This window comes from Chrysemys picta, chromosome 3 (genome assembly GCF_011386835.1).
Source record: "Chrysemys picta bellii isolate R12L10 chromosome 3, ASM1138683v2, whole genome shotgun sequence".
NCBI classification, from domain to species: domain Eukaryota; kingdom Metazoa; phylum Chordata; order Testudines; family Emydidae; genus Chrysemys; species Chrysemys picta.
The window spans coordinates 42309893-42329359 of NC_088793.1; the positions used below are offsets into that span (position 1 = coordinate 42309893).

The 19467-nt window shown below is 41.9% G+C and overlaps 1 protein-coding gene across 14 annotated transcripts in view; it reads left to right on the top strand.

Moving 5' to 3' along the window:
- Positions 1–19467, top strand: part of DLGAP2 (DLG associated protein 2) — a 655212-nt gene that overhangs the window by 516975 nt on the left and 118770 nt on the right. For 9 of the 14 annotated variants that reach the window (XM_008163720.3, XM_065590150.1, XM_005289668.5 and 6 more), the window contains one exon: positions 10974–11039. The exons of the other annotated variants lie outside the window; for them this stretch is intronic. In XM_008163720.3, the coding sequence (XP_008161942.1) occupies positions 10974–11039 (66 nt within the window). The remainder of the gene's footprint in view (positions 1–10973; positions 11040–19467) is intronic. 14 annotated transcript variants of the gene reach the window in all.

Below are 19467 nucleotides of genomic sequence, written 5' to 3' on the forward strand. Positions count from 1 at the left end.
AAATTATTTTCTGCTAAGGGACTCTGTAAAAATAATATTGTGAGGTTACATGTTTACAGGGGCTCAGTCGTTTCCAGTTCAAATATTTTCAGCTTGCAAATAGATACATAGTTTTCCTTCTAACTTCAAACTCATCCTAAGATCCGAGACTCAGACTGGGTTCTTTCCTGATCATGCATTGTCACAAGTGGGGAAAAAGGCCAATTTATGCTCCAGTGACATTTATCTAACGCCAGTGCCTTTAGTGGGTTAGCAAAGGTGTACGTGATTGCTTTTGTAAGCTGTACTGTGTAAGTGAACCCCTATGCTTGTGTGGAATGCCACTGACTTCAGCTCTGCGTGGTTGCAGGTGTCTGCCCATATACAATAGCTTGCAGGATCAGGACCTTAGTGAGTGATTCTGTTGATGAATTGGAAAGAATAGATCTGGCTTATTCTTTCTTAGCTGTGTTATCTTATTTGGATACCGGAAGTGAATGGTGGTAGATACTTTTGTTCCCAGATTAAGAAACTATGACTCTGAATGCACACAGGATGCAGATCTGAGAAAAAAGGTGTCATTATTCTAAGAGCAGAAATAGACATTAATGACCGTGTCAAGTTTTTGATTTGTCCTTTACTCTTTGTTCAGTGTTTAGGAAATGAACAAAATACATTTGTACACATTTTTAAATAAAGTCCTATATATTGATTCTTCCCTTTCCCCTCTTTCTACACACACATCTTGAGACTGGCATATCTTTTTCCTTATGCATCAACATCATTGATATTATTATTTATTTGTATTGGAGTATGTGATGGAGTATAGAAACCCCACATTGGAGAGCAAGGGATTAAGGAGCAGCTCTGGGCCCAGGCAGCCCTGCCCAGCTCCACCTCCAAAGCCTGCACAAGTTAGAGGAGGGGCTTAAAAGAGGATGCAGAGTAGCTCAGAAGGGGTCAGGCAGGGGAAGGGAACAGACCCCTGCTCTGACCTAAGAGGAAGTACTGCCCAGGAGCTCTCATGACCAGAGACCTGGAAAAACAGACCCAATAGAAACCTACAAAAGAGAGACTGGTGACTGACTTGGAAAGTCAGAGACTTTGTGTAATTCTGTAATTTACTCCATGGGGAAAAGGGAAACTTGGGTAGGAAGTGGTCCTGGGGTCAGCTGCGTAGCACCTCAAAGTGTAGAATGTAGCAGCCTGCCATCAGACCCTGAATTGGAGCCTGGCGGAGAGAATGAGTCTGGGCTCTCCTATCCCCTCCCAAAAGACCAGACAACAACAGAAGCATTTCCCTCGAAAGGGGTGCAGCTGGGGAAGACCCTGACTATTCAAGGGCCCAGACCCCAAAGTCCCTGTACTAAGGTAGGGCTACCATATGTCCGGATTTCCCTGGACATGTCCAGCTTTTCGGTCTATAAATAGCCGTCCGGGGGGGATTTTTAAAAATCTAAAAATGTCCGGGATTTCCCCCCAGTCAGCTATTTATAGACAGAAAAGCGGTGGCCAAGCACCGCTCGGCAGCCAAAGCCCCTTCCCGGCTCCCCCCATCCCCTGTAGCCCCTGCAGCCTTACCATGCCGTTCGGCCCCGCAGCTGTCTTCCCCCTCCTCCCCATCCCTGAACGCTCTGCCCACCTGCTCCTCCCCCTCCCCTGCTTCCCGCGAATCAGATCTTCACAGGAAGTCTGAAAAAAAGCAGGGGCAGGCAGGAGGCAGCAGCAGGTAAGCTGGGGCTGGGGCTGGGGCGGGGGCGACGCGAAGAGGAGAGCTCTGGGGAGGTGCAGCCCTGGCCGAGCAGCTCCCTCCGGCCCGGGCCAAGCGGCGCCCGGTGGCCCCAGCAGCTCCGGCCCTGGCTCCAGCTCGGCTCGGGCCCCAGGGCACCGGCCCCGGTTCTGGCTGAGCGACGCCGGCCGAGCACCCCCAACCCCAGCAGCTCCGGCCCGGCTCAGGCCCCAAGGCGGCGGCCCCAGTTCCGGCTGAGCGCGCCAGCCTGGCCCCTGCTGAGCGGCGCCGGCCGAGCACCCCCAGCCCCAGCAGCTCCGGTCCAGCCCGGCTCGGGCCCTAGGGCAGCAGCCCCGGTTCCAGCTGAGCACGCCGGCCCACCCCCGGCCGAGCACCTCCGGCCCAGCCCCAAGCCCCGCAATCCTGGCCGGAGCTCCAGCTAGGGCGCAGCCTGATTTCTGGGCTCTTTAAAGCCGGCCCTGGTCTGGGGACAGGGAGGGGGGTTGGATGGGTTGGGAGTTCGGGTGGGGGCTGTCAGGAACAGGGAGCAGGGGGGGGTTAGACAGGTCAGGGGTTCAGAGGGGGCTGTCAGGGGGCAGGGGTGTGGAGAGGGGTTGGGACAGTCAGGGACAGGGAGCAGGGGGGGTTAGATGGGTCTGGGAGGGTCTGTCGGGGGGGCAGGGGTGTGGAGAGGGGTCGAGGCAGGCAGGAAGCAGAGGGGGTTGGATGGGTCGGGAGTTCTGGGGGGTCCTGTCAGGGGGCGGGGAGCAGTTGGATAGGGCATGGGAGTCCCGGTGGTCTGTCTGGGGGTGGGGGTGTGAATATGGGGTTGGGGGTGTGGATAAGGGTCGGGGCAGTCAGGGGACAGGTAGGGTCCTAGGGGGGCAGTTAGGATGGGGGGTTCTCAGGAGGGGGCAGTCAGGGGACAAGAAGCAGGGCGGCTTAGATGGGGGTGGGGTCCTAGGGGACAGTTAGTGGCAGGGGTCCCAGGAGGGGGCAGTCAGGGGACAAGGAGAGGGGGGGATTGGGAGTTCTGAAGGGGGCAGTCAGGGGGTGGGAAGTGGGAGGGAGTGGATGGGGGCGGGGCAGGGCAGGGGCAGGGCTAGAGCGGGGCTCCTCCCCCCCCATGTCCTCTTTTTTGCTTGTGGAAATATGGTAACCCTAACTAAGGTGAAAGCCCTGAAGCGCTCAGGGGAGCTGAGGGACAGGACTATATCTGAAAAGGGGCAACTGATCTCTGGCTCTTTGTTTTGGTTTCCATTATATCTGAGAGGGAATGGTGCATTGTTTACAATCGATACTTAAATTCCCCACTTGGTTAGAAAAATGCTAAAGGAGATCAGATTTTGAGTCTCATCTAATTGAAAATCCATCCTTCTCTCTCCTCACAAGGCATGTGTATTCAGAAGAAGCTTCATTGTGTTGGTTTGGAGCTTACAAAATAGGAGTGTGGATTTCCAAAAACAAACTACCCAAACTTGTCCCATCTCTACAAATATATGGTGGCTTTATGATCTAGTGCCAAAAGGCTTTATTGTAAGTGATCAAAGCTACAACTGACACTAATTACTGTTTTCTTTTAGTCCCAGAAGGAGAACTCCTGCTTTTGTTCATATTCCATACCCCATCAGGGACAGATCCTTCTCATATTAAATGTCTTCAGTATTCATAAACCAGCAATACTATGATTAACCCAATATCTCTGGTTCAGCAAATTCAGTTTATCTCTGATGTTAGAGGTTATACTAACAGCACATCTGGAAAACTGGACAAGCCTGGCAGTGATTGAAAGTACTTGTGGGCCTCTTGCAATACAGTCAAACAAAGTTATAAAAGTAGAATGCCATGATTTCCTATGTAATAATTACAGTAAAGCTGTATATATTTCTTACAGCCAAGTAATACATGTTGGACTCAAAGGTAGTAAGGTTCAAAGGTAGTAAGGGCACATTGCTTGTCTATCTTTGTATTGACAGCTACAGTGCTACAAAAATTATGTTGTGCCTAATATAATTGACATGATGTTCTTAATAATTTAAAGCAAGAAGTTATTGGATTTTAAAAGTCCGACTTAAAGTGCATTCTAGATGGATTCATACAACCAACTGTATTTACAATGATGCCTTAGATCTCAAAATGCTTTACAAATTATCAATGCCTATCCCCATTTCCCAGGGAGATATGCTGAGATACAGAGTGGTATAGTAGCTGCTCAAGGTGACCTGAAAATCAGTGAATAAAATCCAGGCACCAGATTCTCCTTCCACAAACATGATTAACTCCAACTGAAAGCAATGGAAATTTGTCTTGCCTGGGGAGATTCCAGGCCTATAATGTCTGACTTTTATTACATTCTCACCACTATTACCATAAGTTCCACACTAATCATTAGTCTGTGCATTGACCCACAGTTTGATCTCATTTCTAGTAAGTTTTCAAGTAAATTAACACACTAAACAAACATTCTGACACCAAGATGCAGCATCAGTTTTGAAATGACAAGCACACAATGATGCTAGAGTTACTCAGCATAGTTTACTGACATGGCTTCCCCATTTACCTTTCAGTGTACAGCAAGAGCCTATGCAGAGTGTATAAACATCAGCAGAAGATCATGGTGAAAGCACCCTCCACATGTTCCCATCTGAAGGAGAGTACAATAGGCATAGAACACATATACTGCAGATTCTGGTTAATAGGAAGCTGGATATTGACAAATTCTTAATAGCAACATTTTGCAAGAACCAGTCCCATCCCATTGATTTTCATGTCAGTGGGATTCAGATATTGGCAACAGCATGCTGCTTATTAACAACATTTTTGGAAGAGAGGCCCCAGCTTCAGGCAGGTTTGTGAGGCTGCAGCCTGGGAAGGAAGTGGTGAGGGGTGCCGAGCACCCACTACAGGCAGGTTTGCGGGGCTCTAGCCAGGGAAGGAAGTGCTGGAAAATGCCTCCCCTGCCTGCAGCCTTGCACACCTGCTTGCAGACAGTTCTCAGCTCGTCCCAGCACTTCCTTTTGGGGCTGCAGCCCCGCAAACTTGTCTGCTTACGGGGACTACACAGGAGGCAAGGGGCTGCAGGCTGGGAGGGGAAGCTGTGGAGAGGGGAGCAGCAGCCTGAATGTTGAAGGTGCCTGGTACCTCTTACTGTGCTCTCCAGACTATGCCCTGCTGGGGGGCTGCACCCAGTGAAGGAAGCACTGGGACGTACTGAGCCCTGACCCCTGGAGAATGCATGGAGATGTACAGCTCCACATGTGCCCAGCATCCCCACTCCCTCTAGGAAGCCCCAGCCTCTGGGCTGTAGCTCCTTCTCCCTGCTGCTGCCCTGCCTGCAGGCAGGTCTGCAGCACTACAGCCAGGGAAGGCATATCCCAGTGCTTCCTTCCCTGGCTTCTGCCCTGTAAACCTGCCTTCTGCCTATTAGCAGCTGAGGGGTTGCCAACAAATGGAATCTACTGTACAACATTTTTACCATATTGATTTTATTGAGGAAGACTTGGAGGATGGAGACAAAGCCCTGAAATCAGCCCAGAAGGAAATCAAAGGACTGGAAATTTAGTCAGGAGATTCAGAAATATTTGGCTTGCTGAATAAGGACATCATTCATGCTGCTTAGTTAATGAATTTTATTTAGATAACAAATTGTTATTTAATCATGTACATTTTTGGTTGTCTACCATGGAGCCTGAAATGCAAAAAAATGTGTAAATGGATCATTCAGAAGTTTGACTCAAACCCTTCCAGTTTTGAAAAGTCAGTAGAAAGGGGCTTTGGGGAATTTTTAGGCTTAGTGAAGCACACTGTCTCACAGAATGAAGGGTTTTTCTCTACGGAGCCATTATTGCAGGTTTCCTCTTTTCGTTTATAAGATCATTGCTGATTTCAGTAAGGACAAATCAGCTTTTTAAGCAAATAGGCTGTTGAAATTCTGCAGTGACTGAAAGTGTATCTGCTGTGACAATTTTTAAAACTCCTTAATACTTCTTGGGGCAGAGGGGGGCATGCAAAAGTTTTGGACAAAATTCATGGAGGAGCTTGGAAAGGAGTCCAAGCAATGTCGCTATTCTGGCTGGCTCTGTGAACACCCCCCAGCTGGCTAACTTGAAAGGGCTACCTCTGGATCCATGACCTCAGAGTGCAATCACTAGAGCAGTGCCAAGGGAGCTAAAAGGGAGGATATGCTGCACCCAGATGGATCCAGCGATCCCCAACAACATATTTCATTTAGGCTCCCTGGGATATAGAACCATACAGACACAGGCAACTTCTTCAGCTTTATTTAACAGGCTTTATGACTGACTAGCTTTTTCAAACAGCCAGATTGTGTAACCAGGTTTCAGCTGGCTGGAACTATATTGTATGTACAAAGTGGAAGGATTAGACTGGAAAGAGAGATCTAGGCTTCATCAATCCTTCTTTCTTATCTGCTGCACTGATAGTAGTGAACGGCACTAAATTAAATACAAGGACTTATTCAACATTTACTAACATAACCTATCTGAAAACTTTGCCCGTATAAGGAGAAAAGCCAAACTAATCATTATCTTAATTTACATGCGCAATGAATTCTCCAGTTTGTGAAGTCACCAGATGGTACATAAAAGGAAATGGGGTAAAACCAATAGTGGTGTTGATAGGAAAAATAAGAGCAACTTGGCAAAGTGACCAAATTTCTTTTGTTCTACCCACTGCCCAAAGAGGGCACCCAAAAAAGTGGCCCCTAAGAGTTTAAACCTTTCAACATAAACCTTAATTTTTGTTATAATCATGGTTTCCAATTTAAATCCACTCCTTCCCCTGCTGTGTGTATCTGCCACACACTGATCAAAACAATGTACAAGGGTAGTCTATTATTTGCTAAGCACTGATAGTATGCCAGGTGCTATACAAGACACAAAAAAGAACAGTACCTGCCTAAGGAGTTTACAGGCTAAAAGAGAGACATAGCTAAGGTAGGATGCACTAGGAGACCCAGAGGAGGCTGATAACTCAGTTTATTGATTTTTAATTTATTTATGAAGTTTAATATGAATTTTAGCTCAGTCCGTCTCCCATGCAGCATTGTGGTGATGAAGGCAGATAACTGATTGTGAGCCTTGCTGAAGAGCGCCTTTGGAAGGGTTGTCAATGAGGAGAAAGTGAGCCTTTACTGCACTTGGATTGGGAGCTTGTTTTCTGGAAGGATACAGGGGATTGACAGGGTTGGATCAATGTGGGAGGAGGCTATTATTAGTAGAAGCATACTATATGAACAGGGAGGCTATGGTGTGGGAATCGGTGATGCCTAAGAGGAGGCACTTGCTGTAATAAAGGTAGGAAAGGACCAGGGCTCAGTCATGTTCACTAAAATATTGTTTTACAATTTACGCTCTCAGCTGCTGCTCATATGTTTTAATTCAGATTAAAAAAATTGAAGTGTAGATGAAGTGTTTCATCAGGCTGAGGCTCTTCCTGGTTGCCAGCACAGTTCCTTGGACAATAGACAAACAGTGGGGCGGTAGTTAGAGTTGACCTGAGACTGCTTTAACCTGTATTGGAGGCTGAACCTTCTGCTGACTGGCCCCAGAATATGAGGAACATAAAGTGACCACCCTCAACTCACTGAACCTCAATTTCTGCACCAAGCAGAGTTCAGCCAGAACAGAAAATTGGGGCCTGAGGCGTGGCTGCTTTCATAGATGAGTGCCTTATGGCATCGCTTGATTAGAAATTCAGCTTTCACAAAAGCAAATAGGCATCCAGGTATTTTCCCCATGACACTCGCATACAACTCCCATTGAAGTCACCAGGAGTGTTATGTTCTTCTTAGGACAGATTTTGGACTTCTCTTTATATTAATCTATAATGTGTGCACTTGAAGGAGACTTAAGTAGTAATTATATCTGTTGTCTGCGGAATGTGAGTTCTTTACATTATTCAAATCCTTAAAATGTAAATCATGCTATTTTCATAATCTCACCTTTATTGTCAATGTCTTTTTTTCCACCGCCCTTGCACTTTATCCCTCATCGAGTAGTTTCACATTAAGGTTAGCATTATCATGTAAAGCGGCTGCTTTCAAATCCTCTGGAGTTAGTGCCACTGCAGGCAGTGGGGCAGCTGGCACAATTTGGATCTATGTTCTAGGATGAGGAAAGTAACAGATGATCCATGCATGCAAGTATTTTAGAATGTTAGAACAATGCTAGAATGACACAAGAACGCTATGAGCGTGTAGAACAATGTGCCCCGCTTCATTACCGTTAAATAGGAAAAACACTAATGAATGAAAGATTATTTTAATGTTGTTAGTCGGTAATAAAAATGATTATTCATAGGAAAAAATGTAACCAGACCAAACAAAAGCCATCCGTGCCTTTGTTAAAGGAATTACAATATGTTCGAATAATTGTTTAAGAACCTCAGACAAAGATTATCCTTGTAATGCCACAAGAGTCACTGAGACCTTTGATTAACTTTGGCTTCGTCAGTGCAGAATGCATGAATTGAATTTATTCAAAGGCTGACTGAACTGACATTAGCCATGTGGGGAAAAAAGATCTAAGCAGTAAGGTTACATGTGAATAGTTATAAATTTATGATAAAAACAATAAAAGGAGAATTACTCCTCGTGCCCGGGACTTAAACTGGAAGTAATTCTCTCCCCCACAGCAGAGTTATAGATCAAGGTGTTTTACATGAGTATTATGCCTTGCTCTGAACCATTTGGCCACCATTCAAGGCAGAATACTACTCTGCAGTATGGCAGTTCTCACATCCTTATGCAATTTAACTATCTACCTACTGCCATACATTATACTAGTGGAATGCATCTCGAGCAGTAAGGAGTTTATTCTTACAAGGGACCAATAAGGTAGGGAAGGATTATCTTCATTTTACAGACGGGGAACTGAGGCACAGAGAGATTAAATGACTTGTTCAAGGTTACACAGGAAATCATGTGTCAGAGCCAGAATCACAATCATGGTCTCCTGAGTCTTGATCCTGTGCTGTAACCTTCCTCGATTGTTTGTGCTAATTGATTTACATCTTTTCTCTGACCTCTTTTGGGCTTATTCATTCACCTTCTTTATCTCCCTTTTCTTGTGTAGCAGCCATTCTCTCCTCTCCCCCCCTTCCTCCCCCCGCCCCCGCTCCTTAGCAGCAAGAGCAGTTGGAAAAAGAATTAAGTTAGATAGAAGAGTTATTTCCCTCTTCTGTCTAAAATATGTCAAACGTATGCAGGGTATTTTCAGAAAGTTCCCTACAATCTTAGTGTAGCTTGGGATTGAGTAAATATGAATTTTACAGACTTTTAGCATGGGAGGAGTTACTGCATACATTTCTGTTTTCCTTTTTGATGATGATTTAGGTGTTTCTGGATGGATACATCATTTGTGATTTGAAAATATAGCTACTTGCACAAAATTACTGTCTTAAAGGAAAGCTTCTTTTTCACTAAGTTTCCTGTGATATTTGCTAACTATTTGCAAGAATTTAAAGGATCTTCTGGGTTTTGGGGGGGCTCTATTTTTTCATGCCTTCCTCTTGATTCCAGACTCCAATGCAGCTGAATTAGAGGCTTCACTTACGAGTTACAGTATATGCAGATCACATGGACACAGTCTCCATGGAAACTGTCTAATTTGTGCTTATATTCAATTAGAGTTGTCCATTACCTCTCCAAATGAAATTTAATTTGAATACATGTGCCATGTATTTTTAAAATGGTATGAGATTCCTTTTCTGTCACTTAACTGACTAGATTTCTAGGAGGTTGAACGTGAATAAAAAAGTGTATTTAACTATGATAAATGTAGTAATACATGTTACTTTTTCTGAAAATTTTTAAATATTTTCTGATTCTCTTTTCCATACACTATCTGGACTATACTTCCCACTCGTATAAAATCAATTATATTAGCTGAAGCCTAGAGTGAAGCATGACCAGGAACAAACATTTGTGAGTGTCTAAATTAACATTTGCAACCATGTTATTTAATTTGAGTTAATTAGAAATCAGTTAATTCACATTACTACACAACTAAAAACTGCAGACTAGAAAATGTACTAGGCCTAGAAATATACCAGGTGTAAACATTTATTAAATACAGCATTGAAATCTGCAAAAACTGTAATTTTGTTTTCATTATAAGTCAAACCACACAAACTACATACCTGATGTGGTGATTATATAATCTTGGTCCCTGAAAAGAAAAGCAGGTGTGGCCTAATTTGTAGCCTATTTCAAAGGTTTGAATGTCCACCTAAGAATAACAGCTGTATTCATGAATGTGAGTTAATTGGAAATCAGCGACTCAGGTTACAACTTTAACAAAAAGTAGTGAAGAGAAGCCCAGTGTGTCACTGTGTTTGTTCCCTGAAAATATGTGCCCTGTTTCCCAGTTGGCTAAGCAGTGGGAGACCGGAAGTACCTCCCCCTTCACTTCCACTCACTCTTCTACTTTGGACTACTTGTGCTTTTGATTAAAAAACAGGGTATGGGGAGAAATACTATGAAAGACTGTCTTGACTTAAAGAATTTCCTGGGAACTGTATCAGGAAAAAAAAGTGAAGAATAGGACCAAAAAAAGGGACATGACAAAGAAAAAATAGAGAATGTAAGGATAAGGATAATTTTAGGTACTTATATGCCCTTTGTTATTGTAGTTTCTGAGCAAGTAAAGTTATTCTACTAAGGCATGGTGAGGCTAAGTGACTCGCCCAAGGTCACACAGGAAATCTGTGGTGAAGAGAATTGAACTAAAATGGCAAAAAAGTCACAAACACAAAATTACTGGACTTTATACATTCAGAATTCAAAAGATTAAGTCATAAGTGGAAGAAAATAGGCTGAAAATCATTGATAGCAGTGAAATAAGCAGAGAAAAATGGGAAGCATTTACGACACAGCTGGAGAAGTTACAATAAGAATTCTTTCCAAAGTAACTAAAAAAGGAAACCTAAAAGGGCACCAGAAATCAATGTGACTAAGTAGAGATGGAAAAAGCAACCTGCAAGATAAACAAAAGGCATTTATTGATACAAAGAATCTGCCCAGGTGGGAAAGTTACAAAACCAAACGAAAAGCATGAAAATAAATTTAGAAAAGGAAGAAGGGCAACAAATATTTGAGAATTTAAGATCCCTTTCCTCTCCCCTCCCCCCACATTAATCAGCACATACAGTATGGTGAATCATTTAAAAATGAATGGCGAGCTTATAGCCAGGAATATGGAAATATCAGAGTTATTAAATAGTTACTTTGTTTCTGTCTTTACAGAGGAAGAGGGTGGCGATCTGCTCAAGTCGGGGATCAGTTTTCCGGGGACGACAGAGGAGGAGCTAGGTACAGATATTATCTCTTAGATAACTTTATGCTAAATAAGATTAGAGGCACTTAAAGTAGACTAAGAATCAGGTCTGGATAATATGCAACCAAGAGTTCTAAAAGTAGTGAGCAAGGAAATTGATGGAGCTTTAATTTTTCCTAAGATATCCAGATTCAATTCCCAATTATTTGGGAAGTACTAGAGAAAACCTTAAAAAAAAAAAAAAAACCCTAAAGGAAAATAAACTAAGAAAGTATATAGTCTCTGTCAAAATGTTAATGTACCTTAGTAAAGTTCTTCACCCATATGTGCATATTTTCAGATTAAAATCTTAGGGGTTTGGTTTATTTGTTTGTTTTTCTTTTTGAGTAGTTTTGCATTTTGTTAGGAATATTTAGCATTTCTGTCTAACTTGTAAACTGAAAGTAAATCTTGATCATTATCCTAAAGGGTCTGGTTAGGAAAAAAAACCCAGAAGAGCACAGTTTGATTAAGGAGTAGTGATTCAGGGACAGGAGGCCATTGTGTTTAGCTCATCTCTTGGAGTGGGATTTTCAAAAGCAATAGGTGCTGGCCTAACTCTGCGCCTATTGAAGTCAGTGGGAGTTTTGTAGATATCACTAGAAGAATATATGAGTTTTGAAAAACATGCATTTCCCAAGATTGCACATTAGAGATGAAAGATTAATGGAAAGAGTTATGGGATAAGGCATTAATAGTGCTGGATAGAAGATTGTACTAATTAGAGATGAAAACTATTCAGTTTAGTAAGGGGTCACAAGTTAAATATTTCCACCTCCACCCTCTGTTTGTTCTCATACTGTAAGGGGGCAGACATGGTTTAAAATTGTGGTTCAGTAGGATCCCTATCAATGGACGCAACACCGGATTACTATCAATGGAGGCAACACTACGCCTACCTTTTATGCCACTCTGGCTCCCAGCTGTCCCCTTTCCTAGCATGTGGGAGCTGTAGACACTTTGTGCCACTGCAGCCTACCTACTGGGAACTTTCCCCTGCAGGATTTCTGAAGACAAAGCAAATAATATATAGGTCAATGCAAGCTGGTGCAGAAATATGTGGCTCCTTTAGGTGATTGGGTAGGCAGTAGCTAGTGGAGTTCCATGTAAGCAAATGGAAAATAATTAATCAAGGAATAAGAGACCAGCCTTGGGAATGTGTGCTACATTGATCTATCATCCAGCATCCTGATTAGGAAAAGATTGTGGGGTTATTGTATAATATTAATTAAAACCAGTAGCAAATGTAAAGAATGATCAATAAGAAAAAAAGCTGCATCAGCAAAGGAACAGAGGACACAAGAAGAGGTGATATTGTTACAGTATAAGCATTCACTAAATATTGTGTGCTGTAGTCGTCATACCACACAAGTATTTGTGCTGGGTCGGACCTCCCTTTTGGGGGTGCCACTGGATGTGCTGGGGTCCCACTGAGTCCGCCTGTCCTACCAGCCTGGGTTTCCCTTACTCTGTGCTGCTATGACAGGCTCTCAAGCCTCTTTCTAGCACACACAGAGGCAGGAACACATCCAGCAGTAGAATCACATAGAGTCTGGGATTAGCTCTCTGTTGGAGGATTCACTAGGGGAATGCCGAGCTCGCCTGTGCACACACCCTCTGGAGTGTAAACCCAAAATGATATTGTTTTGCACTGAATAGAGATCTATACAGTGTAAGCTCATAAAAATCGCCTCCTCCCTTGAAGTGGAGGGAGATATGCACAACTCTTTGCCCTCCACCCCCTGTTATGAATTGCACAAACTGGGTTTTGGAATAAACAAAAAATAAGTTTATTAAACTACAAAAGGTAAATTTTCAGTGATTATAAAGGATAGCAAACAGAATAAAGTAGATTACTGAGCAAATAAAACAAAACACGCAACCTAAGCTTAATTCCCTAAAGAAACGGGTTACAAATAGTAATTTCTCACCCTAAATGTTGTTTTAGGCAGGTTGCAGAGTTTCTGCAGCCTAGCATTCCATTTATTTCTCTTCACAGGCTAGACCCCTGTCTCAGCCTGGACTCAGTCCTTGCCTTTCCCCAGCTTAGTTCCTTTGTTTCTTTTGGTGCTTTCAGCAGTCTTCCTTCTTGTGTGGAGAGGCAGTGGAGAAGAGCCCTGATTGACTCACTTTCCAGCCTTAAATAGGATGTACATAAGGCAGAAATCCTTTATTTCCAATGGAAAAAATACCAGCAGTGCCCAAAGTGGTACTCCCTACCAGGTGACATTATCACATGACCTTTTTAGTGTTAACACCACCATGAGACAAGGTTTATTTGTAACATCCACAGGAAGGAACTCCAGGAAGATGAGAGATCAGCATCTTCAAAGACCCATTCTATTGTCTTTCCTAATGACCCATTCAGACTGATTGCCTACTGTCTGGTAGGCGTTCCCCAAGTACACACACAGTTGTAATTGTTACTTAGTCAATATTCCTAACTTCAGATACAGAACTGATACATGCATACAAAGTGGATAATCACATTCAGCAAATCATAACCTTTCCAATGATACCTCACGTGTCCCATCTTGCATAAAACATATCTTAGTTATTCCATATTCATATTACAACAACATTTTTATGAAGAATATGGGGTGCAGCATCACGGTATTGTTCTCTTGGATTCCAAGTCCAAAGAATCTGAGGTCACCATTCTTCCCATATAGGAGAATAACCTATGTAGGGGTAGGAAGTTCTGTGAGTTTCAATTTAAGTTTCCAATTAATTCTTCCCTCATGGACCTTTTGTGCATCCTCCCACCTTATTTCTGCAGAAGAAACCAGGGATCCTGCTTCCTTAACTGACAGATCACCAAGATATGTGATAGACAAGAGGCATCCTCATGGCAATTTTATGTAAAGGCTCGGTATGCATTATTTCCATTTTATTACTATGTGAACCAGAATAAGATGTCTCTGATGTGGAGTTTGGTCCTGTGCTCATTGAAATCAGCAGGAACCAGATCAGATCCTAAAAGAGAAACTTGCTTTTATCACTTGTACTCTAACCCAAACAACAGTTAGTACAGGAGACATGTAGGCAACTATTGTCCCCAGCAGGATATGGGTAATTCCAATTGAAATCAGTGGAAGTCTCCTATTGGCAGAGAATAGGGCCCCTGTTTTCTAATATTAAAGTGATTTTAGAAACAGCCTGCAGTAGAGAAAAAAGACATGATGTCTTTGATGCACTCCAATCCCATAGGTGTGGGCTTTTGATCTGAGCATAGAACACTGACCCAAGAAGTCCTGGTTTTGACACCGATTTGCCTGTAGTCTAGGACAAATCACTTAATCTCTCTGCCTCCATTCTCCTCTTTCTAAAATTTGGATAATATTACCTGCCTAGCTTTCAGGGATATTGTCAGGATTAACTAATGTTTGTACAGTATTTTACAAATTTAAAAGCACTGTGTAAGTGCCAAATAGAATTATTAATAATCCCCTGCATAAAGTTAGAGAAGCTATCAAGGGACAGGACCGAGATCAACTCTGGCATAGTATTGATTCTGCAAAACAGCTCATCAGTTTATACAGCCAAAAGCTTATTGGATTCTTTTAAAAAGGCTTACCAAAGCTTTTGAACCCACTTTATTCTCTACAGTAATATTTCAGAGGTTTCTACATTGTTGTTTCTTTAATGGAGATCACAGTATGGAAAGAGCTTTCGTTATTATGAAATCTACTATCCAGTTTGATCCAGCATTCCTCCCATACCCAAATCCCCATTGTTTCCATTGGTAACATCCATGAGAGGCAACATGGTCAACCAGGAAGGGCCTGGGAGTGGGAGTCATAAAATCTGACATGCTGCGTGACCTTGAACAAGTCACTTCAAATCTCTGGCTCTGCAAAACTTAAGTATTAAAACTTGCCTGCCGCAGTGCAATATGCTGAGATCTATGATGATGTGTGATCTCTAAATACACAGTTTTATTAATATTATTATTAATGTAGGATTGGGCCCATAGAGAATAGCATTCTGTGAAGCTATGCTTTATGCTATTATTTAAATTGTAAAGTCCTAGGGCCGGGGCCTCGTCTCATTTTGGCCTGTAAAGTGACTATTGACTTTGGACACCACAAAATAATGCTAGTCCAAGGTCACTGAGAGAAATAAGGAAAATACATTATATTTAAAGGGACCAAATTGTAAAAGAAAAGTTTGGAGGTGGGGGTTGCATTTCAAAAAAGCTTTAATGGGTGATTTTCATACTGGAATAAATAGGAAAAAGAGAACCATTATCAAAAATGTAATGGGACAGTTGATTTTTTTATTCCCATTTGTAGCAATAAAGATATTTGTGTTTTACAAGTTTTTACCACTCAGTGGACAGCGTCTTGTGTTTGACTCTATTCATATGAAGAATTGCTGTAAAAAGGGTTTTAATGTCACAAATTGAACATTATGGCTTAAGGCAGTATTAATAGGAAAGAAAGTTAGGCTGGATACAACTTTTTCTGAAATAAACATTTAACCCTTGATCCTTCAATTTGATCTGTCTCACTAGGTATTTATACAACCCTCATCACTGAGCATTTCTCAGTTATTAAATGATTTTACCCTCATAACTCCCTGGTGAAGTAGGGGGAAGTATTATCCATTTTACAGACTTGCCTAAGGTGTCACAGAAAGTGTGAATAAAACTCAACACTCCTGTATCCCAGTCCAGTATCCTATCCACTAGACCATCCCTCTTCCTAATGGTTCCTGATGGCAGACCATTACATCATCATGGAATGTAATGGGAGTCAATGGGACTCAGAAGCCCCTTCCCCCCCAGATTGCAGGAGCAATATGTACATTTGTAATTAATAAACACACTAAGAAAAAATGGATCTTAGGTACTTATATGGCCCCCATTAGGATCTGAGCACCTCACAATCTTTAATGTATTTATCCTAACAATAGCCCCGTCAGGGACGGAAATGCTATTATTCCCATTTTACATATGGAAACTGAGGCACAAAGTGTCTAAGTGACTTGCCTGAGGTCTGTTGTGTACTTTACACCTGTGCAAATTCTAAAAAGAAAAATAGTTCTATGAACATGTATTCATATTTTTAAATATAGCTACTTTGTACCCTTTCTGTTCCCCACCTGCAAGTATTTTAGTGGAGCATTTACTGGCAGGAATGGCCATAAACACAGAGAATTTTAATCAAATATTGGAGAATATTTTTGGAAAACAAATTTTGAACTTGAAATTGCATATATTCTTACCTGAAATCTGATTCTAAGTAAAAAGAACAGGAGTACTTGTGGCACCTTAGAGACTAACACATTTATTTTGTTAGTCTCTAAGGTGCCACAAGTACTCCTGTTCTTTTTGCGGATACAGACTAACACGGCTGCTACTCTGAAACCTGATTCTAAGTGTTACCCATCCAACCAGGGAACAGAACCATGACATGTGACCTAAATATCCAATGAAAATTGATTAAACAGCCTGGATTTTAATTACTGATCCCTGGCAACTAACTGCTTACCGATGTCTATAGACCAATAATTATGATGCAGCTCATAATTCCAAATAATTCGTTTAGAAAATGAAAACAGTGAGGCAAGTGCTATTCTCCTTTGCTTTAGCACCACATCATCTCACAGTCAATTCTCAAACAGGAAAAGAGCTAGTATTCATAAAATAAATTATTTATAATGAATTATTCACCCATTTCTACTATTGAATAGACAATGGTTTTATTTATTCATTAGTTTGTCAAGAAGTAAAGTTGGTTTTTGGTACAAATGATTTTTGCCCTCTTATCTGGCCAGCTTGCTAGAGACGCACAAGTACTTTCAGTGTAATGTTACCTCTTGCAAAGACATATTGTATGTTTTAAATTTACTCTCATTACAGACAGCTAATATACTGGGGTTTCTTATTTTATTCCTTAAAAACAAAATAATTATCCTGATTTGCACTCATTGTCCTTTCCTCCACTTGCTGCTCTTCCGAAGAGTCTTAGACCCTATCGATGCTGGAATTTTTGAACTGATATAGTTATGCCAGTGCAAGCCCCAGTGTGGATATTAGTGACCATGGGAAATCTCACAAAGTACCAGTCACAGTTGGCACTGGTGTAGTGTGTCTCCATTAGGGGTTTACACCACTGTAATTAAATCAGCATACTTATACCAGATCAAATTTCCCAACTCTAGCCAAGCCCTTATACAGATGTTCAGAAACTTCAGTTCGGAGTTAATTTGCTATCTCAAAGACTTTTAAACTGAGAGTTTCATGCACAGTTTTCTTTCCTTTGTGCAGTTCATTACTGCCAAAAGTAACTTTGTCTTCATCAGTAATCAGACAATGGCAGAATTAGACCATACACTCTCAAGGCAATGGCTCAGCACTTTGGAGATGGTCATGTAGCTCATACACAGCCACACCTTCCCATGGGCTGAGTCTGACAGTCCTCCTCGCCTGCCATATAGGCGCACTAGGTCCCAATGAAAATTAGGGGAGGCACTGAGAACTTGCATTATCTCCCTCATAAGCCCAGAATAGAGCTGTCAGCCAGTAGAAAAGAGATAGCGACAGTGGTTAAAAAATCTCAGTATGAAGGTAGCGGAGAGAAGGGTATTTTCCACCTGCCTACCATGGTAGCATATTTGAAAAGGAATTTTTTTCCCAGTGTAGAGTCTCTCCCTGGTCTCTGTAGGAACTCATTAAGGATGAAGAAAGCCTTCAACTCTGGTGGCTTGAGTGGGAGAGAAAATTAATTATACGTGCTAGAGCTGTTAGAGGTTGTAGCAAGCAGTAGCTTCTGAAAATCCCTGAGTAGCTATACAGTTTCAAACAGTGGGACAGGTACTATTCTCCTCTGCTTACCTTTAGTCCCAGGTCAACCAATGCACAGGCTCAGTGACCCTGTGTTCAGCCTGTTTATGCAGCTGTCTAGTCATGCTCTACTCCTTACAGACACATAAACCAGCCTGGGCATTAGTTCCAAATTTGTTAAAACGGTATCACTTTTTACAGCTCTACAAACATAAGGTTAAAATGTAACATAGCACTAATAATCAATATGATAGCTCAGTCGTGAAGCCAGTTAGGTTTTTGCCCACAGCACTCCCTTGGAAGTCTGTTCCAGAAAGTCACTCGTCTGAGTGTTAGAAAACTTCATCTAATTTCAAGCCTAAACTTGTTGATGGCCAGTTTATAGCCATTTGTGTCAACACTGACACTTAACTTAAATAACTTCTCTCTGCTATGTATCCCTCTGATGTATTTATAGAGAGCAATCATATCTCCCCTCAGCCTTCATTTGATTTGGCTAAATGCGCCAAGCTTTTTGAGTCTCCTCTTGTAATGTAGGGTTTCCATTCCTCTGATCATCCTAGTAGCCCTTCTCTGCATCTGTTCCAGTTTGAATTTATTTTTCTTAAACACGGGAAACTTAATTTCACACAGTATTCCAGATGACATCTCACCAGTGCTTTTTATAATGGTGCTAAAACTTCCCTATCTCTATTGGAAATCCTAGGTTTGCATTAGCCTTTTTCATAGCCACATCACACTGGCAGCTCATAGTCATCCTGTGATCAATCAGTATACACTGGTCTTTTTTCTCCTCCATCACTTCCAACTGATAAGTCCCCAGCTTGTAGCAAAAATTCTTATAGTTAATCCCTCAATGCATGACCTTGCACTATTAAATTTCATCCCAGTTCTATTACTCCAGTTTTTAAAGTTGTCTAGATGTTTTTGTATGGTATTTCCAGTCCTCCCAACTTTGTGTCATCCACAGATTTTATTAGCACACTCCCACTTTTTGTGCCAAGGTCAGTAATAAAAATGTTAAATAAGATTAGTCCCAAGACCGATTCCTGAGGAACTCCACTGGTAACCTCCCTCCAGCCTGACAGTTCACCTTTCAGTATGACCCATTGTAGTCTCCCCTTTAACCAGTTCCTTATCCACCTTTCAATTTTCATGTTAATCCCTATCTTCTCCAATTTAATTAATAATTTCCCATGTGGAACTGTATTAGATGCCTTACTGAAATCCAGGGAGATTAGATCTACTGCATTTCCTTTGTCTAAAATATCAGTTATCTTCTCAAAGGAAGAGATCGGGTTGGTCTGGCATGAACTATCTTTTGTAAAACTATCTTGTATTTTATCCCAATTTTATCCGTTTACCTTCATGTCCTTAACTACTTTTGCTTTAAAAATTTGTCCCAATACCTTGTATACAATTGAGGTCAAACTAACAGACCTGTAGTTTCCTGGATCACTTTTTTTCCCTTTCTTAAAAATAGGTGCTGTATTAGCAATTCTTCAGTCATAGGGTACGACCCCTGAGTGTATGGATTCATTAAAAATCCTTGCTATTGGTCTTGCAATTTGACGTTCCAATTCCTTTAATATTCTTGGATGGAGATTATCTGGGCCCTCCGCTTTGGTCCCATT